The sequence below is a fragment of the Corvus kubaryi genome, unplaced genomic scaffold (genome assembly GCF_017639235.1).
Source record: "Corvus kubaryi isolate FWS band 111438036 unplaced genomic scaffold, C.kubaryi_AGA036_p1.0 66, whole genome shotgun sequence".
NCBI lineage: Eukaryota > Metazoa > Chordata > Aves > Passeriformes > Corvidae > Corvus > Corvus kubaryi.
Window position 1 is genome coordinate 29,287,928 of NW_024582054.1, and position 21,526 is coordinate 29,309,453.

Below are 21,526 nucleotides of genomic sequence, written 5' to 3' on the forward strand. Positions count from 1 at the left end.
AAAGTTCTGAGAGACATGAGGTTAATCTTCAACTTGAATGATGTGGCCATGTATAAATAACAGTTGGCTATATTTAAACAACAAAAAGTCTCCAAACAAAAAAGAGAGACCCCCGTTCCCTGAACAGTAAATTGAACAAGCACTGGTGAGGGAAAACAAGAGAGGTTGCTAGGAGAAGCAAGGCTTAAGGAAGAACTTAAAAGAAGAGCAGGGCTGGCAGATGAGAATGAGCGAGAGGCAGCAGGAAAGGAGCAAAGCTCAAGCTGCAAGGGGAAAAAGAAACCTGAAAAATTGTAAAATCACTGCAGAAAACACAAGCAGGTATGAAACTGCAAAGTCTAAAAATCTGCACAGAAGGACAATTTGGTAATAAAGTGGGCTTATGAAAAGAAGCTGGGAAGGAGGACATTGATAGTAAAGATTTAAGTAAATGTAAAGGAGTTCAGTTCTCTCTCTTTTCTGTGCATACAAAGTCTATAAAAGTTATGACTCTTGTACCAACAGTGAAAGGAAAGTTCCAAAGAAGTCAGAGGTGCAGATGTAGAAGAATTATTCTGAGATGGCTCTCAAGTATTCAGCACAGCAGCAATGCACACATTTGGGAACGTGAAGCAGCTGGCTGAGAGAAGCAGCAGAGGAAAAATCACTGCCTGCTCACAGGTGGCAAAGGAAAACCAGTACAGCCATGAGGCTGACACTCTGCTTGGAAGAGTTTGGAAATACATAAAAATATGAAAAAAAGAAAAAACAGAAAAACAGAAAAACAAAACCTGCCATAACTAGCTCAATTTCAGTTCATTACCACCCCCAACCCACAGCTGCTATTTGTGCAGCAATGTGGCAAACCAGCCAAAGGAACTGTCTGAAATAAACTTCCCCCCCGACACATCCCGTTTTCAGCTGGATTAACTCCCGAGTTCACATGTAACTGCATAAACACCTGGGCAGGGGATGGACCGAGGGAGGACTGAGCAAGCAAGACCAAAGCAAGATAACTTCTTTCTCAAGCTGTGCCAGCTCACAGCGGCTTAAAGCATTCTCTAAAACCAGAGCCTGAGACAATCTCTCTGTCACCCCTCCCACCTTCTCAAATTTCTCTTTAAAGTTTGCACAGTTCTTCCCAGCTTGCTCCAAAACACAGAGACCTACCTTATCTGAAAGAGAAGCCTTAAAACAAGTAAGGAGAAAAACAAGTAAGCAGTTACTGGAGAGTATTTTATAACATTTTGGGTTGCTATAAAGCAGTTACTGGAGAGTAACTGCTTTATAGCAACCCAAAATGTTATAAAATTGGTTACACCTCCCTTGTTATAAGTACGAACACAGTTCCCATGTGAGAGTTTGTCACAGTACTGCTCTGGTTTACCCACAGTAAGCACTCACATACTTTTTGAAAAAAGTAGCATTACAGTGCTCCATTACGTCAGAATAAAACCAAATTTTGTGGATTCAGAATGTTTTACATTTCGCATGTCAGAAGCCAAGTGTTACATCTTAGCTTTCATACCCATACTGAGGCAAATGCACTGGTATTAAGTGCTCCTGGGTGAATTAGCTCAGCAGACCTCTGCTGGGATGGGAGCATGGCAGCTGTTGTCCCCATACTGGGAGATGCACACAAACTCAGATGCTGCTTTCCTGCCAGGATCAGTGGACTTGATTTATCTAGGCATAGGCATGATCCAATATGATATACATAAAACACTGTCACTCATTTAGCAAAAAATTTCTGACACTAGAGCCTTTGTTTTAAGAGAAAATATGGCTTCAAAAGGAATGAATTGCATCCCTGCCCTTCTGAGGCTGCTGGCTCCTTAATGGCTTTTGGTGGGAAGTACAACAATGGGATGTGTTTAATTTCCCACTCTCAAAGGCCTTTAAGAGAACCATCTCTGCATATGTCACATAAGACAATGACAAACCCTTCTCTACCAGGTGCCCACAGGCACACACCTGCAGAAACCTTTCATTACCTGAACTGCACCAAAGGGAGCCCTTGTGTTCTGGAAGTGGGCACTGCAGGAACACCTTTCTCCCTAATGGTGTATTCCTGCTGATCAGAAAACCTGGGCAGGTGGAAGAGCTCTCTATGTTCTCACCCTCCCTCACACCCACAGCACTCCACTGGAAAAATGTCAGGCATAATGGCTCCATGGACGTGGCTGGCTCTCTCTTGGGGCATGGATGGAGCAATGCTTTCACAGATGCTACCAAACTGTTAATTACTATTCTTGTAGTAATCAAAGCTCGATTAAAGGCACTACAGTAACTCACAGCAACTTCCCCAATCATCTGCATTTCCTACAGAACTTAAATGCAGCATGGAGCTGGAAACCGGGCTCTTAGGACCAGTTCATCAGCAGTGCTTGGAAATCAGGACAACATGCCACTTTTACAGTGGCTGAACTCCTCAAAGCAGGAGGTATTATCAATAAAATAAATACAAATACACAAAGCTAAACTGATGCACTGCATTGGTGGGTTGAAAAATCCTCAGCCCATGCTTTCAACTTAAGAAATGCCTACACTAAACCTAAAAAAAGATTCCTACGTGTTCGCTGTAGCAGAAAGCTACGTAAGTCATAAGAGCACTGAGGTATACTGAATTTGAGTTTTATTAAAGAGAGTTGCCTTATGGTTCATAAATAGCAGCATATCCCAAATGAGTTATTAATAAAGCATTTCACCAAATTATATAATAATGCATCTTGCACTTTTGAGTACCACTGGAGGAGTGTTCAAGGGAGGTTTATTTGGCAATAGGAGTAGAAAACTCACATTACCTCCTTGGACAGCTACCCAGGTATCTTGGAAACAGCCAGAAGCACTGAGTTAGCACGTCTGAATTTACCAACCTGTGGACAAGAAGGATTATGCAAACAAGTCTTCACTTCTACTTCCCAGCAATGCACAAAGTGAGAGATTGCCTTCAGCTGTCACTGGCAGGGTGAGAAGATACTTTCACTGATACTTTCTGTTCAGCCCAACTGAACAGAGCTCAAATAGAACTAAAAAAAAAAAAAAAAAAGAACTGCAACAGCTTTTCTAACTTTCAAAATATCAAATACCAATTTAAAATACCTTTCAGGGCTGGGGACAAGTGATGCATCATACCTTGAAATGAATACAATTCTCAACATGACAAATTCTCCTTCAAGGACCTAATATACTGGATTTTAAAGTTAAAACAAATTTATGTTTCTAAAGGTTGTCTCTAGAACAAAATTAAATTTGGTCCTTGAACAGGCATAATAGAGCAGGTGGATGGAGGAGTTTGCATATCTGAGATTTTAAAGGTAGCTAACTTTTCAGAGAGTTCAATTGTAAGAATAAATCTTTGAGGTGATCTATTAAGCAGGGAAAATACAGTCACAGGCATTTGATACACTTTGCATTTTATCTACACAAAAGGACGGGAAACAAATGCTTCCCTTTGGGAATCTCTTTTCCCAAGAAATTGAAAGGCATAACCCAGAGGACTCTTGCCTGTGCCTCAGGACACTGGATTTCTGTTTCCATTTTTGCCACTGCCCGACAAAAAACATTCCATCCTTTATCATGTTTTTATAATGAAGATAACAGCTTCCCCTTCCTTGGTAAAATGCTCTGAAATATCCTGATTCTCTTACTATTATAATACACATTTTGACTCTGGGGTTCCCAAGTCTCCCCAAAAGGTCACAGAAAGAAGCTTTCAAATGTATTTCAGCTATAATACCCCAGCAGGCGACTAACTTTGTGGGCAACAATTCTTTTTCAGACCAGCTCCTTGCCTTTGAAAGACCCAAGCTACGTCCTTTGTATGCAAATCAACAAAGAAATTTGTCCCCCTGTGCAAAACAGCTAAGAGACATCCTGAACTTCTTATAATAAAGAGATGCAAGAGATCTCACAAATTCAGTCCCTCCTTTCAAGTATGACAATCCTAATTTTCATGCCTTTATTATCCAACACACCTACTTACAAGCTACACCTAGCTACAGCTAAGCACCTCCTACAATAACTTTAAAATCCTTTATTCAGTTTAATATTAAATTTGCTTTTGCACCAATTTACTCTAAAAATCACTTTGTAAGCACATATATCAATTTTTAGTGTTGAAAAAAAAAGAAGATAAAGCGAGAGTCAACTCCTTTGTTACTGGTTACACATCTTTATGAAGGGATCATTAAGGATAAAGGAAAACGCTTTATTGGGGCAAGGCGTGCAGGGAGAAAGGAGGGTAGGAAGGGGACAGAATACCCACACTGATACCCCACTGAAAACTCAGGTATTCAGTAAACAATCTGGTACAATTCACTTGTCACAGATACTGGAATTCTGTTGGCATTACTGCCAATATTTACTTCACTTAGGTAGGAACTCTCAAAGCATCTCAAGACAATGTTGCACAGCATTGTTAGTGAACATCTGAAGTTAATTTACTTGCAAATGGTATTTCTCATACTCTTAGAAGTTAACAACTTTCTTTAAATGGCTTTAATCAAGCTGGAAAATAAGGTATTCTCCTGAAGTGTCATTTTAAACTTTTATCCTTTTATTATCTTCTTTTGAATGCTGTAGCAATGGCAAGCACTTATCTCACGTCTCTCTTACAGCACAGAGACTGCTCTGTCATTATCAGTTTTTAAGAAGCTGTAAACTTATCTCAGCGGCTGGAATTCTTCATGAAAGAAAGGAAAAAAAAATCAGTAATGATGTACATATCATCTGCCTCTGGGAAAATAAAAACTGCCAGTGATATGCTGGGAAAGATCTCCTTAGACGCCTTTCACAGAGCCTCTTGCAGTAGTTTTACTGTAACCCAGCAGTGTGATTTCCAATAACATTATCCAGCACGCTGATGGCAAGCTTCTAAAATACAGCTCTGCTCTGAACAACAACCAAGAATGCTATTGTGAGTCTCATGTTTACAGCTGCTCACTGATTGTGTCACATTTGCAAAGCTTTCAAGAAAAATGATAACTTTTTTCTTACCACTGAGTTTTATAAATTCAGCCTAGAATTTTGCTTACAAGCTCAGTGCAATACCAGAGCTAGTGGGCCTGCAGAATTTGATCCTCTTGGAAATTTTAGCTAAAAATTCCAATGTATTTAGCCAATAAACTTGGAAAAGTATAGTCCAGTATCTTAGAAAATCTAAATAGAAAGCAATATGTCGAACAGGGCTCCTACATTATGGGAGGCAGCAGTAAGAGGTGTAGATACACACAGGACACAAAAATGTCTACATCTTGATGAACAAGTCATTTTGCTTCCCTTCTATGCCTCAGTTCCTCCAATCAGAAGATGAGAATACTGACCTTCTCCATAAAACACTATAAATTCTACACCTCCACCTACAGGACCCTCAGCTGGGAGGAGGCAAACTGGAATTACAGTCCTGCTGCCACAACTGTTTATGCATTAGGTCAGAAGAATAATATATAATTAATACATTCGTAAAAAAAGAAACACACAGGAGTAACCTTAGAGAAGGAAGCTGAAATAGGTATACCCCCTCTCTAAGCCTGGCCATTCACCTACAAAAGCTTCCACTTGTTTGCCTTTCTCCTGGCCCCACTACTCTCGTGTTTCAGATTGCACGGCAACAACAGCTTCAAAAGGAGAATGGGCAAGGTTCGGCCCTGACTCCCCTCTCAGCTCTTAACTCCCCTTACAGAAGTGAATTTGGGGTTTGTGCAAGCCAGGAACAGGCTTTAGTCACCAGTCCTTTAAAAAAACCTCAGATTAAGTCAATGAGTACCTGTTGCATTGCCCATCAGAAGACAGATCACTCCTGACTCCGAGCAAAGAGAAATTCTACATCCAGCACCAGCCAAAAAAACTGCCCTATGCACAGGCACAGCTCAGCTGCACCCCTGTGCAAAGTGTCACCTACCCATCAGTTTTACATGGCCCCCAACCAACACCAGCTCAGGGACACCAGCACTGCAATGGGAGCTGCTCACTGTGACTTCTGCAAAGCTGAACACGTGGTCTGCCACGGTGTTCTTAAAGCCAAATTGTTGAGACATGGCCTGGCTTGCTGGCCTAGGCAAGCACTAAGTTGGCTGGACTGCCAGGTTTGAAGGGCTGTGATTAATAGTACAAAGTCCAATTAGCAGGCAGCTGCTGCAGGCATCCCTAGGGGACAACACTGTCTCCATTAGCAGCGAGACAGGGAGGGAGAGGCACCCCAGGCAGGTATGCAGATGGCACCAAGCTGGCGAGGCAATCCTGCGTCAGGTGGGGCTCCACTCAGAGGGATGTTAGGAGGCTAGAGAACTGGGCTGACAGGAGCTGCATCTGTCTTTCAACTTCCTAAAAAGCCTCACACGCAAAGATAGAGTAACCCTTTGCTACAGTACAGGCTGGAGCTGACCAGGGAAAGAACAGCTGACACAAAGGAGTTGGATGTCCCCACAGAAAGCTGAGCAGCAGCCAGCACTGGGCTCTTGCATTGAGAAAGGCCAAACAGGTACTGAGTTGTGTTAGCAAAAGTGCAGCCAGCAGCCCAGGGAAGTGGATATTCCCCTTTATTCCCTGCCGATGAGGCTGCACCTGGAGAGCCTTGGTCAGATCTGGGTTCTCAAGTACGACATCAGTGACACTGAGATGGTTGAGGGGCTGGAACACACGATTTACAAGGAAAAGCTGAGAGAGCCAGGTTTGTCAGCCTGGCTTTAGGGGACACCTAACACCGCCTACCTAATGAGAGGCTACAGAGAATACGGAGCCAAATTCTTCTCAGAAGCAAACTGCAGCAAGAAAAAAATCTGTTTAAATATTTGGAAAACAAAAATCTTTGGCATGAAGGTAGTAAGGCCCAGAGAGAACACGACATGTCCATTGCTAGAGACAATCAACATTCAACCAGAGCAGGGCTTCAGGAATCTACTGAGGATGTGAGCATGGAATGGAGAAATGACTTCCAGAGGCCCCTTCTAATCTAAATTATTCTACAATCCTGCATAGGGCACAGGCTTTTCTACATGTTTCATCACCTTCAGATACATTACCTATACAAACATTTCCCTGTATCACACCTCTGACTGCTGGAGAGACAGTGGAAAATACACTGTATTGTCCTTCCTCCTACCCTAGAGCCTCTCAGTAGGAAGGACTGTTGTAATGAAACATTTCTGTCAAGCTACGTTTCTTTGAAGCTTCTTTTTCTGATGCTGTCCTCATGTTGTGTATACTACCTCTCAGCCAATGTTCTTGGCTCCTGATGGTGCTCCCAAATTCTCCAGTTGAAACAGGAGGAAAGTGACCAGTTCACAGTTCTTCTGGGAGGGCTGCCAACATTATCAGCAGGAATCAAGACTGGAGCATTCTCTCATTTCACCTTTGAATGACTGTGAGAAACAGCTGAGACACTGAAGCCACCCATTCAAAGTCTGAGGAACGGGAACAGCAGCAGTCAATACTTGAGTTGCTTTCCTCTGCCACAAGGAGAGCTTAGTTTCTAGGTGAATGATAATATTAAACAGAACATGGACAAAAATATTTTTCAACTGAAAAACTATAATCTGAATATGCACAGGAAATAATTATTGGCAATGAACTGGGTCCTCCAAGATGTGACAAGAATGCAGTGATCTGGGAGTCCCTCAGAGACATCAGCACAGATGCAGTGCATCTGGTGCACCCTCAAGAAGACTGATCCTTTAAGGACCAGAAGTTTTCAAATGGAAAACAAAATTCAGCTTAGATTCTGCAGAAGTGAACAGCCCTCATGTGGGAAAGCCAAACTCTGAACTCCAGGTAAGTACGAACAGAACGTTCTCTGATGCCAGGTACCGAGTGAGAGGCAGCAGCTGAAACCTCCTGATATCTCTTTAAAAGAGACTTCCTCAGTAATGACTGAAAATTATTTTGCATTTCTTTCCTCATTTCCCTGGAGATCAAGGCTGGTCCGCTGGTGATTTCAATGGCAAATTTCAAAAGAAATAGTCTCAATTTAGACAGCCCAGCTCTTTCGCCCAAAAGCAAGAGTCACAGAAAAGCATCTATAATCGCACAGCCTTCAGAGCTGGATAGGCAGAACTGCATTACTCTGAAGGCATGGATTCATTAAGGAAGGAGAGAAAGTGTATTTTTAATGTAAGTGAACTAGAACAGGGTAAAATCCTTGCAAAGTGAGGGCACGGTGGTGCTTTCTCAGAAACAAGAAGGTTCAGGTAACCTCTCAAATTTTCTGCAGGCTAACTTGAAACACCAGCTCATTGTTTGTCCTAGAATTGTGCTACACATTACAGCACCTGAAATGACAAAAGCAACTTTGTTTTCCCTTGGAAGCTGCAAGGCCACTACAGGCACAGTCAACAGTTTAAAAGACCAATTGCAGAAGGAAAAATACTGTAAAACAGATAAGGTGAGAATTTCTCCTGACAATAAGAGAAGCAATGTTTGGAGTTCTGGTTTTTATGTAATAAGGACTTTCCCATTTTGGTTAGTACATGTCATGTTGCTGAATATACATTTACACTGCATATTTTTCTCTCCATATTAAAAATATTATAGCCTAGTAGAAGTTACATGGTATTTTTTGTCCACACTAAAAGGCTTCTTTTTTTCAGTCTATGTATCTCCCCTCTTTCAAAATTTGCTTTCCATCATGATATACGACAACATAAAATATACTGTTCACTATTCCTCCTTGCTTATCAATACAAAAGGAATCTGAAGAGCACTCAGATTTCTACTCCCTGCTGAGGCATAAGCTGGGACTTTATTTTTGGGAGCCAAACTGCTCCTTCATTGAAGAAACACCAATATATCACCATTTAAAAATACTGATTAGCAAATCTCATAGCACTTTACTAACACATGCAGTCAAAACATCACTGAGACTACTGCATTTCTCCCAAACTGGAAGGATGTTGAAAACTTAAATGATTCACTTACAGCTGATCTAAAGATGAGAGCTCCGCAATTTATGTTTTATTGTCAAATGTTTAAAGGATTAAATCTAAATAAAATACACAATACACAAGCTTCAAAGCACACGTTATCTTCAACATCTTATTTCCAATTAGCAAGTCAAAATGAAGACATAGGGAACATCTGGCTTCAAAAGAAAAGCTCTGGAAGAAATCAAGATTTTGGTTCTTTTGGGCTTCATTTAAGGCTGCTATTTTCCCAGACTGCTGAAACTGGATAAGATGGAAAGATTATTCTCTCTCAAAGATGGGAAAATAGCAGACATACCACCACGTGATTGAGTATTACATCATTCATACTTACAACAATACTGAGCCAGTCTGGCAGCTGAACTTAAAAGACATTTTCTTTTGCCTTCGAGGAAGGACACGGACTTGCCATAAGGGCAGATGAACAGGGAAAAGTTAGAAAAGGCTCAGCTCACCATTTTACTTGGCATGAATTACGAAATGCTAAAAATGTTTCATTGAGAAGCAATTCCAGTATGAGGTTTGTGTATGAAAACTACATCATGCAAACAAAATCCTAGTGACAAACATCAGAAGGAAATAAGACAGCTCTTGAGAAGCACCTTTACCCATTTTTAAAAGGCTTATAATTAGGATGTAAGAAATCATTATCAAGACCACTTTCAAGATTTAAGGCCAGGTCAGGTGTGAGAATGAATCCCGTTTTTACAAAACAAATTTGACAGGTAATATTGTTTCTCTGATATACCTTCACTTTGTTCTTATGACATCAGAAACTGCAAGACAGAAAAAGCTGCATAAGACTTAAGAACAGGATGAAAGTGGACACAGTTTGAGAAAACCTCAAGCTAAAATATTTGCAGATAGCAAGCACAGAAGGGCTTAGAGGTCTCAACGCACTGGCTTTTGTTCACCCTGTTTTGCATTACTGATCTTAATTAATCTAATAATATGAATTTGTGTTCTAAGGCAGCATTTTTACTGCATTAAAATTCAAATACACAATCTTCTATTTTAATGAAAGAGAGCATTTAATTTTCTAATTGACTTTTAAAATACTAAAATGCATAAAATATTAGTGATGGTTACAACCAGGAATATTTTTCAGTGACCAGATCAAAAACATCAATTATAATTGATCATGTTTGTTATCAGGATTTATTTAAACAAAGCACCAGGTAACGCCTTTTCTTTTTTCTTTTTTTCTTTTTTTCCTTCCTAAAGAGGCTTAAGAGGGGGGTGGCCATGCAGGGAAGGAAGGGGAAGCATCTCCTCCTCATCCCACACCATATCCAGCATATCCTCTGACAAAAGCAAGAATGTGCTGTACAATTACCGGCTGTACCCAACTGGTTTTTATTTAGCTGGTGTTAGCAACATATTAGCTCCCATCAGGTCAAAACACCACCCAGTTATAAATCTGGTTTTGCTGACATAAGCCCCAAAATTCATATGTGGAGATAAACTGTATTAAGCAGAGAGCCAACCTAATTATTTCCTCTTTTAAACAAGCTTTAAGAAGATTGTTAAATATTTATTCTCACAAGCATGCAAGGATCGCTGAAGGTCAAAGACATCAGAGGTGTGATCCCTTCCTTATCGTCCCTCCTTTGTATTTATTTCCCTGGAAGGAGGCCTCTCTGCCATCACACTTCCCTCCCCTCATCCATCATCCAGAACTCATCCTGACATTGTTCCTGTCGTTATCCCCCATGCCTCTGCCACCACCTTTCAGCTTCACCCCCTCTCAGTGCTGCCAGTGAGGGCTGTCCCTCATATTTCCATCCTGGAATTACTGATGTTTTTGTAGCTCTCCCACTCCCTGCTTCTGGTTCTTTCCTTGTTTCTCCTTTACCACGAGAATGTCTTATCAGTTCAGACACCCCAAAATGGAACCTAATTACTAAGAAGACAGACCATGCAATTCATTTCATTAATTATTATTTTTATGCATGCAATAACAGCCCAGTATTGCATGCATTAAAAATCTGGCTCAGATGCTTCTGCTGTAAGTACTTCTGGATTACACAAGGCCTGACATGGCGACGGAGCACAGGGTTGCCAAACATTTCTCTTACTCACACATAATGTGATTCAAGGCCACAATGGCAAAGGCTTCAGTGAACCTGCTCCAGAAGCCTATCCCTTCATTTCAAAGGGTGACAGTGATTCTTTTTTGTCCCAACACAGAAAGGTACGAGGGGCAAGCGCAAAGGACCTCCAAATTAAAACAATGTAGGTGCAGCAGCTCTACTGACCACAAACCCCATGGTTTTCAGCAGTCATAGAACATCCTGAGTTCAAAAGGACCCACAAGGATCAAAGTCCAACTCCTGGCCCTGCACAGGACATCTCAAGAATCACACCATATGTCCAAGAGTGTTGTCCAAGTGTTTCTTGAGCTCTGTCAGGCTTTGTGCTGTGACCACTTCCGTGGAGAGCCTGCTCCAGTGCCTTTTCCTGATACCCAGCCTAAACCTCCCCTGACACAACTTCAGGCCATTTCCTTGGGTCCACTCACTGGTCACCACAGAAAAGACATTGGTGTCTGCCCCTCCTCTTCCCCCCACAAGGAAGTTATAGGCTGCAATGAGGTCTCTCCTCAGTCTCCTCTTTTCCAGGCTGAACAACTCAGGAGACCTCAGCTGCTCCTCGTATGGCCTCCCCTCAAGGCCCTTCACCATCCTCATGGCCGTTCTCTGGACACTCTAATAGCTTAATGTCTTTTTTATATTGTGGTGCCCAAAACTGCACCCAGGACTGGAGGTGAGGCCACCCCAGTGATGTGCTTTGAAAAAAAATTGCCCAGAGAGAGACTTGAAACACTCTGCTCTGTAAAACAATAAAGTATTTCTGCAGAAGGATTTCAAAAGGGTATTATTTTGACCTCTACTGTACAAAATTTCCCTTAAATGAGGAAAACAAAGCTACCAACACCAGCCAAAATCTGTAATCTTGATAGGCCATCTTGTGACCCTGTCCCCCTCTCCATCTCTGCAGATGGTTTGTTTAATACTGCATTATGGAAAAGCTGACAATTTGAGCCACCTGCTGTGTACCAACATCCTGAAAGGAAAAAAGTTGGTCACCCCTCTACACAAAAGCTGGTGAGAATTTCATCAGTGAATTTAATGGGGCATGATCAGGTCTCCCCTTGACAGGACTAAAGGTCAAGCTCTATTTTATCCTGAGTTAGTAACAAATGAACAGAAAAGCAAATTTTCAGAGTGTGCAGTTCTTAAACAAAACATTAGCCTGAGCACACACACATGCGCGCAAAATTACAGTCCTCCTGCTTCTTTTGGATGATATATTTAGAAATCCTATTAGCTGGAGAGATCAACATTCTTATCTGAATTTCCAGGATGCTGTAACATGCAAAATTAGAGCAGCTCTCTTAAGTGGGTCAATTATCACTACTGCACTTACAGCAGCTTTTCCCCTCCCTCCCTGCAGCATCCATAATGGGCATTTAGCACAAGGATTTAAACAGTCAGATGTTGAGCTGACACACACCACAATGTAAAGTTCCCCTTCCCTTTTATATTTTCAGAATCTTGAAGGAACAAAGGAAATCACCCAAGTACAGAATCTCCACATTAAAATTGCAGTCTCCCAGCAGAGAGCTTCGATGACTTCCAGAACAGGGCACCCTGCAGGATAATTCCAGTCAGCAATCACACTCACTGCTTTCCTGCCACATCTGAGTCAGGCACAAGTAAGGTTTATGGCTTTCCCCTCCAAGGGACAGGAGGAGAACCTGAGGGCCACTAACACCATGTCCCCAGCCCTGTCCCCCAGGGTGCAGGGCCACACAACCAGTTTGAAAAGCTTCAGGTTATTTTCTCCTCATCAAGAAGGAATTCTCTTCAAAAAACACTCCAAACCACCAGACACAAGTGGAGCAATTCAAGTACCCAACACCACTTCAGACAATGTGAAGACATCCAGAGGACCTAGGGAAACACAGGCTCTCCTACACCACAGCTGGAGGCCAGGTGAGATATATGAGAGGCTCCTCCTGCCTCATTGATGCCCATCCACGAGCAGCCCTGGCAGTAAGGGGATGCAGCAGGGAAGAGGAAAGAGCCACACAGTGGAATATAAACATCAATGAGCACATGGAAAGGAAAATTTTACTTTCCCACCAACTGGAAACAGGAAACACGTCATTCCCTCAGCACCACATCTGCTTTATATGTATCTCTTTATAGGGAAAAAAATGTGTGAGGCAGCACTGCACATGAAGGATGACAGGATTCTCCTTCATTCCATGGAAAAGCAGACTGGATATGCAGGCTTCAGGTCATGAGCCCTGCTGTTGAAATTCAACATGTCCAGCCCTGGCTGGAGGAGAGAGTGATGGGGAGAAATTAAGGTGCAGAAATTAAATTTCTCTTGCTGTCCCTGGCTGCCCTCTTCCCTAGATCTCCAGCATTTTCTCGTGGTACTAAATAGGAATGATCACACAAGCCAAGCATTACCAAACAGCTAAGTCTTTGGAAATCTATGCAAATGACATGGGGCAACAACAGCCACACCCTATTTAAGGCAGCAATTTTTTCTTAATAGATGAAGCTCTTCCAGCTAAAATCCATTCACTGAAAAACACAGCAATTTTAAAACTTCATTTTGAAATTAAGTGAACAAGGCTTTGGAAGCCTTCAAGTCCAAGCAAATGCTTCATTAGGAAACATTTCTTCACCAAGAATGTGGTCAAACATGGGAACAGGCTTCCTAGAGAGGTGGTCAAAGCCCTCAGCCTGTCAGTGCTTAAGAAGCATTTGGAAAATGCCCTTAATAACATGCTGTAACTTTTGGTCAGCCCTGAATTGGTCAAGCAGTTGGACATTATAGGTCAGTTCCAACTGAAAATATTCTATTCAACTTACTATGAAGTAAGATCTTGGCATCTTTTACCACACAGTGAAATGAAGCAATTTGCCTCAGTAAATATTACATGTATTTTAACTGCAATTTAAAACCCATTTTTATTCTCTTATGTCATTGTCATACTCCACACTTGAACAAAACACATTTTCAATCCAACAGCAGTTAATAAAAAAAAACCTAAAAGGTCAGTTACTAAAAAGAAAGTCCTTAACCAGAAAGAAGTAGAAACCGGTTTTATTAACCTCCCTAACCACAGCTTTAAAAATTTCTTGATTAAAGCCTAATTTCAAAAGCTAATTTTTTAATCAGGAACACTAGGGCCTACTGGCTCCAGGAAGTTTTAGTAGAGGTCAAAAGATGGCTGGAGATCTAATTTTTCATTTCTAATAAAAAAGGAAGTCTTGCCCTTTTCCTTGCAAAGACAGACCTTGAAGTGCTAGTAGAGAAACAAAGAATGTATCCATCAAAGGTTCTCATGGCGAGGCTGTACAAGGCTTCCCAAGACAGCATGGCAGCTGACAGAACTGCTAATGCTCGAGAGGGAATTAGCTGAACTCCTCTTGCAAAGACCAACATGGCAGAAAAGCCCAGTAGCTGCTGCCTAACCAAGGATTAAAGAGACCAGTTCCTTATTCCATCACAGATTTTCTGTGTAACTCAGAACGTGTCACTTAGCCTCAGTTCGGCACCTGGAAATGAAGATAAATATCCTCAACTTCCCTTTCTGCGACATGAAAATAAACACATTAAATCAGGAGACTTTCAAATAGCTTGGCAATAAAGTACAAGTACTGCAGACAGATAGGAAATAACAAAGTGCTGCCCCATTCAGATGCCCAGTTTTTTCCCAAACCCTTCTTGCCTGCTGGGATCTGGCAATGCCTTTGTGATCTTCCCTCAAACAAAAGGGAAGTTCACAGGGCAGAGGAAGCTGGGGAGGAAAAGCTCCTTATGCTTTCCCACCCAGCTCAAGTTTACATCTGAAAGACTTCAAGGCACCAAATGTTCTCCTGACAACCTTCTGCCCAAATTTAAGAGGTTATTTTCCTTATACATTTATCAAAAATGTTCTTCTGCAAACAACTCAGGAGAGAGGCCTCACTGGGCTGCCTTGGTCTGACCCCGGGAGGATCCCACTTCTTTCCTCTGACAAAAAAAACCCACCAAAGACCCCCTGAATAACTCAACCTCAGTCCCAGAGGCTGCCCAGCTCAGAGAGCCTCATCATCAAGATGGATCAGCTTTACTGGAGGGACAAAAACCTGCCCTGAATTTACCTCCAGAGGCAAACAGAGAGATGTTTACACAAGATAGCTGGTGAGGGAACTTTGCAGGGACTCTTCTCATGTGGAAAAGGCTTTATTTACTATGCTCTGACAAGACAGGATTTGGTTTACAACTAAGGGTGCATTTTTCAGAGAGCTTCAAAGGAAAAGAATAAATAAATAATATAAAAAAGGTGTGTGTGTATGGGGAAAAAAGACATTTATCATGTAAAATATTGCTATAAAAGACCCCAGGTAGCAGCATTGGAAAATACTACACAAAAGAGTGGACAGCTGTACAGCTTTTCTAACCGGTGTGTACAGTGACAGGATTACAAACAGAATGAAATGTTCCTTGATTAAAACAAACTGATATCCCACCTGGAAAATCCTGGCCAGGTTGTCATTGTTCCTGAGTGCCCCTGGGGCAGCCACAGGTTACAGCTGAGCCCACAGGTCACTCAAACACCCCGCCTGGCTCTTCCCAAATTCTCTCTCTCTCTCTCTAAAGCGCCCTTTGTTTCCATTCAAACATTGTAGGGGTGGAAAAGCTGCTCAAAACATTAAAGAGAAACAACTGAGGACTGTTACTATTCCAAGAAACAAATTAAAAGCCAGAGTCTGAACTGCCCGGAGCGCTGGCAGTGCCAGACAAAGTCAGACGTCACTGGAAACACTCAGCATCCCTCAGTCCCTGGGAGGGGGACAACAGGTCCCATCACACCTGAGGGTTTAAAAACCACTGTCTCCTTCAGATGGTTTTTTTGCATTGTATCTTTACTTGTGACACTGATAATGTAGACACATTTTATAAAGAGAATAACAAATCGAAGTTTTTATAGGCAACTCATCAGAAGGATGAAACACCTCCCAAATCCAGCTAATAGTTAGCAAGCTGTTTTCCCTGGAAAACATTAACACTGACAAGCAATAAAGGAAGGCAAATGAAAAGCTATGCCAAAGCGGCTGCATTGTGGGGGTTTGTGTCACATAACCTAATAAAAACCATGAACGGATGTAAAATCAATTCACATCTCAAATAATATATACAAAACTTTCCAAAGGATTACAAATAGAAGCTGCTCTTCAGTTAAATAAATTTGTATTTTCTCCTTAAGTTCTAGAACTATTTTTTCAGATCAAAAAAAATTGAGTTACCAGAATATTTTGCATTTTTGCATTAATTAAATAATGTGTAAGAACCAAGGAGAACATAATGTTTTCCTATTTCAGGCTGAGGTTTATTCAGGCATAATTCAGACTGCACCAGTAGAGTTGGCTACAGTATTCCTCACATTTTCACAGGGGCTGGCTGGCAACATGGACATTATGAAAAAAAGAAGAATAAGCAGATAACCATGTCAGATAAATACATTCCACTCCCTCAAACTGAACTCGCAGACACAATTAAATTCTCTTTTCCCTCTCCAAATGCTTCCCACTCCTCTGGTTCTGCCACAAGAACACAACATTTCTTGTCATTTCAGTCCTTTACTACATCTCACTGTACCTCCCCAGGCTTTTTTGCTCCTTCTACCACGCAACTTTTTAAGAAACATGATGTCTTCTACTGCTAACAGACTGTTTTGTTCCCAGGTAACATCTCTTCCCTCCACAACTCCCAAGTCACTCAGATAACTCACCTGGACCACCCAAAATCAGTGAGCTGTCTCTCAGCTCTGAGGATGCTGCTGCCCTTCGCTACTTCTTCCAGGTCACCTCTTTCCTCTAAAATACAGTCACTAATCTTCGGCCTTTAACTTCCTTTCCTAAATTTCTCCCACATTTCTTTGCTAGAATTCTAAACTGAACACCATGACAATGAATGCTTTAAACTCAGGGACTCTGCTAAGCAGTGTATTTAAATGTTACAGTGTTAAAAATACTGCATGTCCTTTGTACAGCAGTATTCAGTGTATTGCTCCTCTTTCCAAGCCTTCCTCGGCACCTTCTCCAGAAGACCAAAACCAATGGCAAGTTTATTACCCGGAATATGCATTTTAATTCTTGTTAAAGCACTTTGTCACATGGCCATCCTCTGTACACCTGCTCTTGGCCCCTCTGCTCCAAAGGCCCTGGAACACCCCTGCCTCCTGTGGCCCATGTCTGTATTGCCAGATTTAAGCTGGGAACAAGTATAACATGCTGATAACGATCATCATAATTAATCTATGGAGCCTTGAACATATTCTAATTTCAAAGGTCAGAGGTTTGCACCTGTAGCCCTCAAGTTTTCAAGTTTTTCATGAAAGGAAAAGATACCAGAAAAGGAATTTGTATTTCAGTGTTGAGAGTCCATAATTTATCTGGGGTTTGTTTTTTAAACTACACTGGATTTTAAATAGTAATAGAAAAACAAACAAACAAACAAACAAACAAAACCACGTGGAACACAGGCGAAAGCTGGATGAACTCCCTCTCCCAAAGCGACAAAGGTTAAATTCTTAGTATCAGCTACAAAATTAAGTTTAGGTAATGGATTTTTTAAAAAATAAACACTAAAAAATTGAGCTATGTGGACATGCACAACAACTCTTTTAGTAACCATGCAAATGAGGGTGCAGTACTTTGTGCTGTTGATATAGAAAGACAGAGCTCATCTTTGCAGTTTTATTCATACTTTACTTTAGTATTTTATGTGAAGTATCAAACAGAACATTATCTCCATTTAACAAGGAAAGCTGGGAAATTCATTTAAGGATTTATTAAGTGTCAACCAGACCAGTACATCTTGCACATAAGTGAGATACATGCTGAAATACTTTAAAGAAGGTTAAAAAACAAGTAAATTATTTTTGCTTTATTTGTTTGCTACACGTTAGCTACACTTGCTGCACAGATGGCTGTACACTGCAGTGTACCTATCTGCCTCTTACAGCCTGCATTTCTTCAAATGCTTTTTACCACTATCAGTGGGGGAAAATGGATCTGCATATTACAGCTGAGCTATCATTCAGAAGTATCAAATAACAACTGTAAATGAATTACTTTAAACATGTGACATGAGCATAAATATAACACTGAATCATAAAAGGGACCTTAGAGATCATTTATTTTCAACACTCCTGATGTGGGCAGGGACACCTTCCACCAGGTTGTTCAGAGCTCAATCCAACGTGTCCTTGAACACCCCCAGGGATGGGGCAACCACAGCTTCTCTGGGTGTGCCAGGGCCTCAGTACCCTCACTGTAAAGAATTTCTTGTTAATATCTAATCTAATCCTACCCTCTTTCAGGTAGTTACCTGGAAGATATATTATCAAAATATTGGTAGCACTTCAAAATCAACAGTGTCTTTATGGCAGTGATAGAGTGCTGCTGTTCGAAGTTCACACAGAGACTTTAGAGTAGGAAAGACCAGTGTAATAAGCAAGCCTTCCTTTTAACTCCATCATTCCTGCAAAACCACGGGTTTTTAAACATGCAAATTGTCATTGTTTAAAACAATGACAATGACAACACTATCAGAAAGCACTACTTTTAGAATACTGAATATAGTTTCTGAAACTATAGTTTCTGAAACTACAAAAAAAATCATCTCAATCTTAAAAGGAAAGCTAAACTGATCAACTGCAAAAATATAGAATGAGGGCAGCAATCTAGAGAAAGCATCAAATCAAATAGAATACTGAAGATGGGGACATACTATTTTAAAGTAGAAAAAAACTAAAATAACACAGAATTATAAAATGATAAAATGATAGAATGGTTTGGGGGTTGGAAGGGGCCTTAAAATACATCCAGTTCCAATCCCCCTGCCATAGGCAGGGACACCTTTCACTAGACCAGGTTGCTCAGAGCCACAGCAACAGAAGTAATTGGTGGATACTAAGCTCTGAATTCCAGCAAATGAAACACAATATAAAAGAAATAAAAATACATAAAACAAATAAATTTGGATGGTCATCAGTAGTTAAAGTTTATGTGGATTTTAATGAAGTTCCCCAAGACAAAAATAGGGATGGTAAAGCAAGCAGTACTCACTTGCAAATCTGTCCTGTGTGCACCTCCAGCTACTGATTTCTTGTATGATTTTTGAGCAAATTTCAGAATTTATCAAACACCTTTTTTCTCAAAACTAAAACAGAAGTGATACTGTCCTTCCTGGAAGTATTAAAAGAAGGAAATCCACATATGTTGATGGAACAAATGTTGATGTAAAACCCACTGGAACTCTAATCTGTTCTTTGATGCTGACACTGCAGGAGGTTTGGGGTTAACTGTCATTTACTTTAAAAGAGAAAAAATAAACAAAAAAAAAACTTCACAAATTATAAACCCTAGCAAAGCACAGGGGAAGTGCAATTTTATACTTGAAGCAAGTGCTGCAAAAGAAGAAATTCAGAGTTAGTGATGAGAGGCAGAGTGACATTTATAGCATTAAATAGTAAGTACTGTACATTTTAAAAGGGAGCAAATTTACTGGAACCACAGGAAACATTCCCATTCACTTCAATGTATAAAACCAGCAATGACCAAGTTAGCTCTTAAACACTTACCTCTTCACAATTTGAAACAAGGTCTAACTGGGATAGCTGACTTGCTAAAAGTGGGTCTTTTATTTGTCTATATTTTATAACTGTGAAAGGATACGAGGAGTTCCTTCTGTTCTACACACCAGGTAGAGACAGGCAGCAATGACGTGGGTCATCTTTCTACCCCGGGTTAGATGTTTGCTCACAGCCATCTTGAAAAAATTAAAGGCAGTATCCAGACAATGTTGATTGAGTTGAAGCTGGTTTCCCAAGTGGTGAATCTGACGCTTCCCTAGAAAAATTAACAAAGAAAAGAAAAGCTTAACAGCTATGAAATTAATGTGCTTTTTGGTTGGGGTCTTTTAGTATTGGGGGTTTTTTTAAGACAAAATCAAGGAGGCGGATTTTGGATTAATCTCTTTATGAAACACAATGACCTCTCAAGTTTCAGGAACTATTTAGCCTCAGCTCCTCAGGACAAAAAAAAAAGCCTTGTTTTGGACTGCTAAAATTGAAACACATGCAATCAATGAGCTCTGTAAAACTAAGCCACAAACATCAGTCCCACAGAGGATCCAAGCCATAGCCAAGACTTCTCAGACAAAAGATTATGCCCCTCTCCCTTAACATCGTTTGCCAATTAGCACTTGATTAGCTGTAGCCAAAAAACAGAGGTCATGGTGTGTTTGACACTGATGTGGAAACAGAGCAGACATTTTGCTGCAGCTCTCCAAGAAGTGATGGAGTTTGCTGCTCCTCTGACCACAAATGAAGTCCACAAGGAAAGGAGCTCTGCTCCTGGCTTGCCTATGATCCTAATGATAGGAGGCACTTCCTTCCTCCAAACACGTTCACACCCCAGCCTTCATTTGAGGCTTGTCTGCCAGACTACTTAGACTAGCTTGTGGCTTCAGGAAACAAATGTGCCTTCACCCTTAAATAAAACAATAAAAAGAAAAAAGTGTGTTTCAGATGATTCATGGCAGGAAGTGGTCCAGCTGCTGGGACAGATGCGGGAAGCAAGGTCCAATCCGTCCCCACAGCTCCAGCTTCAGAAGAATGTGCCGAAAAGACAGCTTAAGAAAAAGATGGGGGAAGTCATGAGGAAAACAGAGCACTCAAGTTCCTCAGCATACAGGGTCAGACAGCACATCAAGAAAAATCCTTTAATTCAATGTGCTGGGCAGATGTTTCCAGCACATGTATTTACAGGAAACTCTCATCTGTTTCCTTCAGGAATGTCATGAGCAGCTTGTGGAAGGGGCACAAAGGTGCCTGCTGTGCCCACCACTGCTCACAGGAAGCAATGGCAATCACACGATGCTTCCCAGAACACCACCGGCTCAGCTCCTGCACAGACCACACATCTTAATTTTATGCAAATCCCTACATCATCATCACTAATAACATGGTAAAAATGCTTCACCTCTGAACAACCTTTTGCCAGAGATGCTGGTTTTAACAAGAAGTGACTCCAGCCAGGCAGCCGGGGTCAGCAGGACTCCGGCCAAACAGGAGCTGCCGCAAAGCAGCAGCTTCTCCTTCCTGCACACGTGGAAATTACTGCACTCACCTTATCATTAAAGGTATCCTTTAAGGCACACTGGTCAACCAGGTGTAACACGTCTGGGCAAAGAAGTAAGAGCAGAGGAAGGATCCATCCCCCTCCATGGGAGGGAGGTGTGGGCACGATAAGCTACTCAAGGGTAATCCAAAGCCCATTTGGGGAACAGTTTTTCCACTGCTGTCAGCAGGCCCTGGACTGGCACTCACCAGCCTCAAATACAAATACCACATCTTCCCAAAATTAAGGTACTAACTAGCACCTGGTCTTTCCAGAATTTTATTTCACACTCTACAGCCTGTATGCTGCTTCTTCTATCCCTAAGAAAGAATCAGTTTATACCCATCTGGGGGGAAAGAAATGCACTTGAGTACTAAAAACTCATTTTGCAGTGGCAGCAAAGCAGCTTCCCTTCAAAAACAAAGAACATAC

The 21,526-nt window shown here is 41.3% G+C and overlaps 1 protein-coding gene across 1 annotated transcript in view; it reads right to left on the reverse strand.

Moving 5' to 3' along the window:
- The window catches only part of BRF1 (BRF1 RNA polymerase III transcription initiation factor subunit), a 172,914-nt gene that overhangs the window by 109,550 nt on the left and 41,838 nt on the right, over positions 1–21,526 (reverse strand). The window contains exon 3 of the mRNA XM_042048135.1: positions 19,649–19,822. Within this exon, the coding sequence (XP_041904069.1) occupies positions 19,649–19,822 (174 nt within the window). The remainder of the gene's footprint in view (positions 1–19,648; positions 19,823–21,526) is intronic.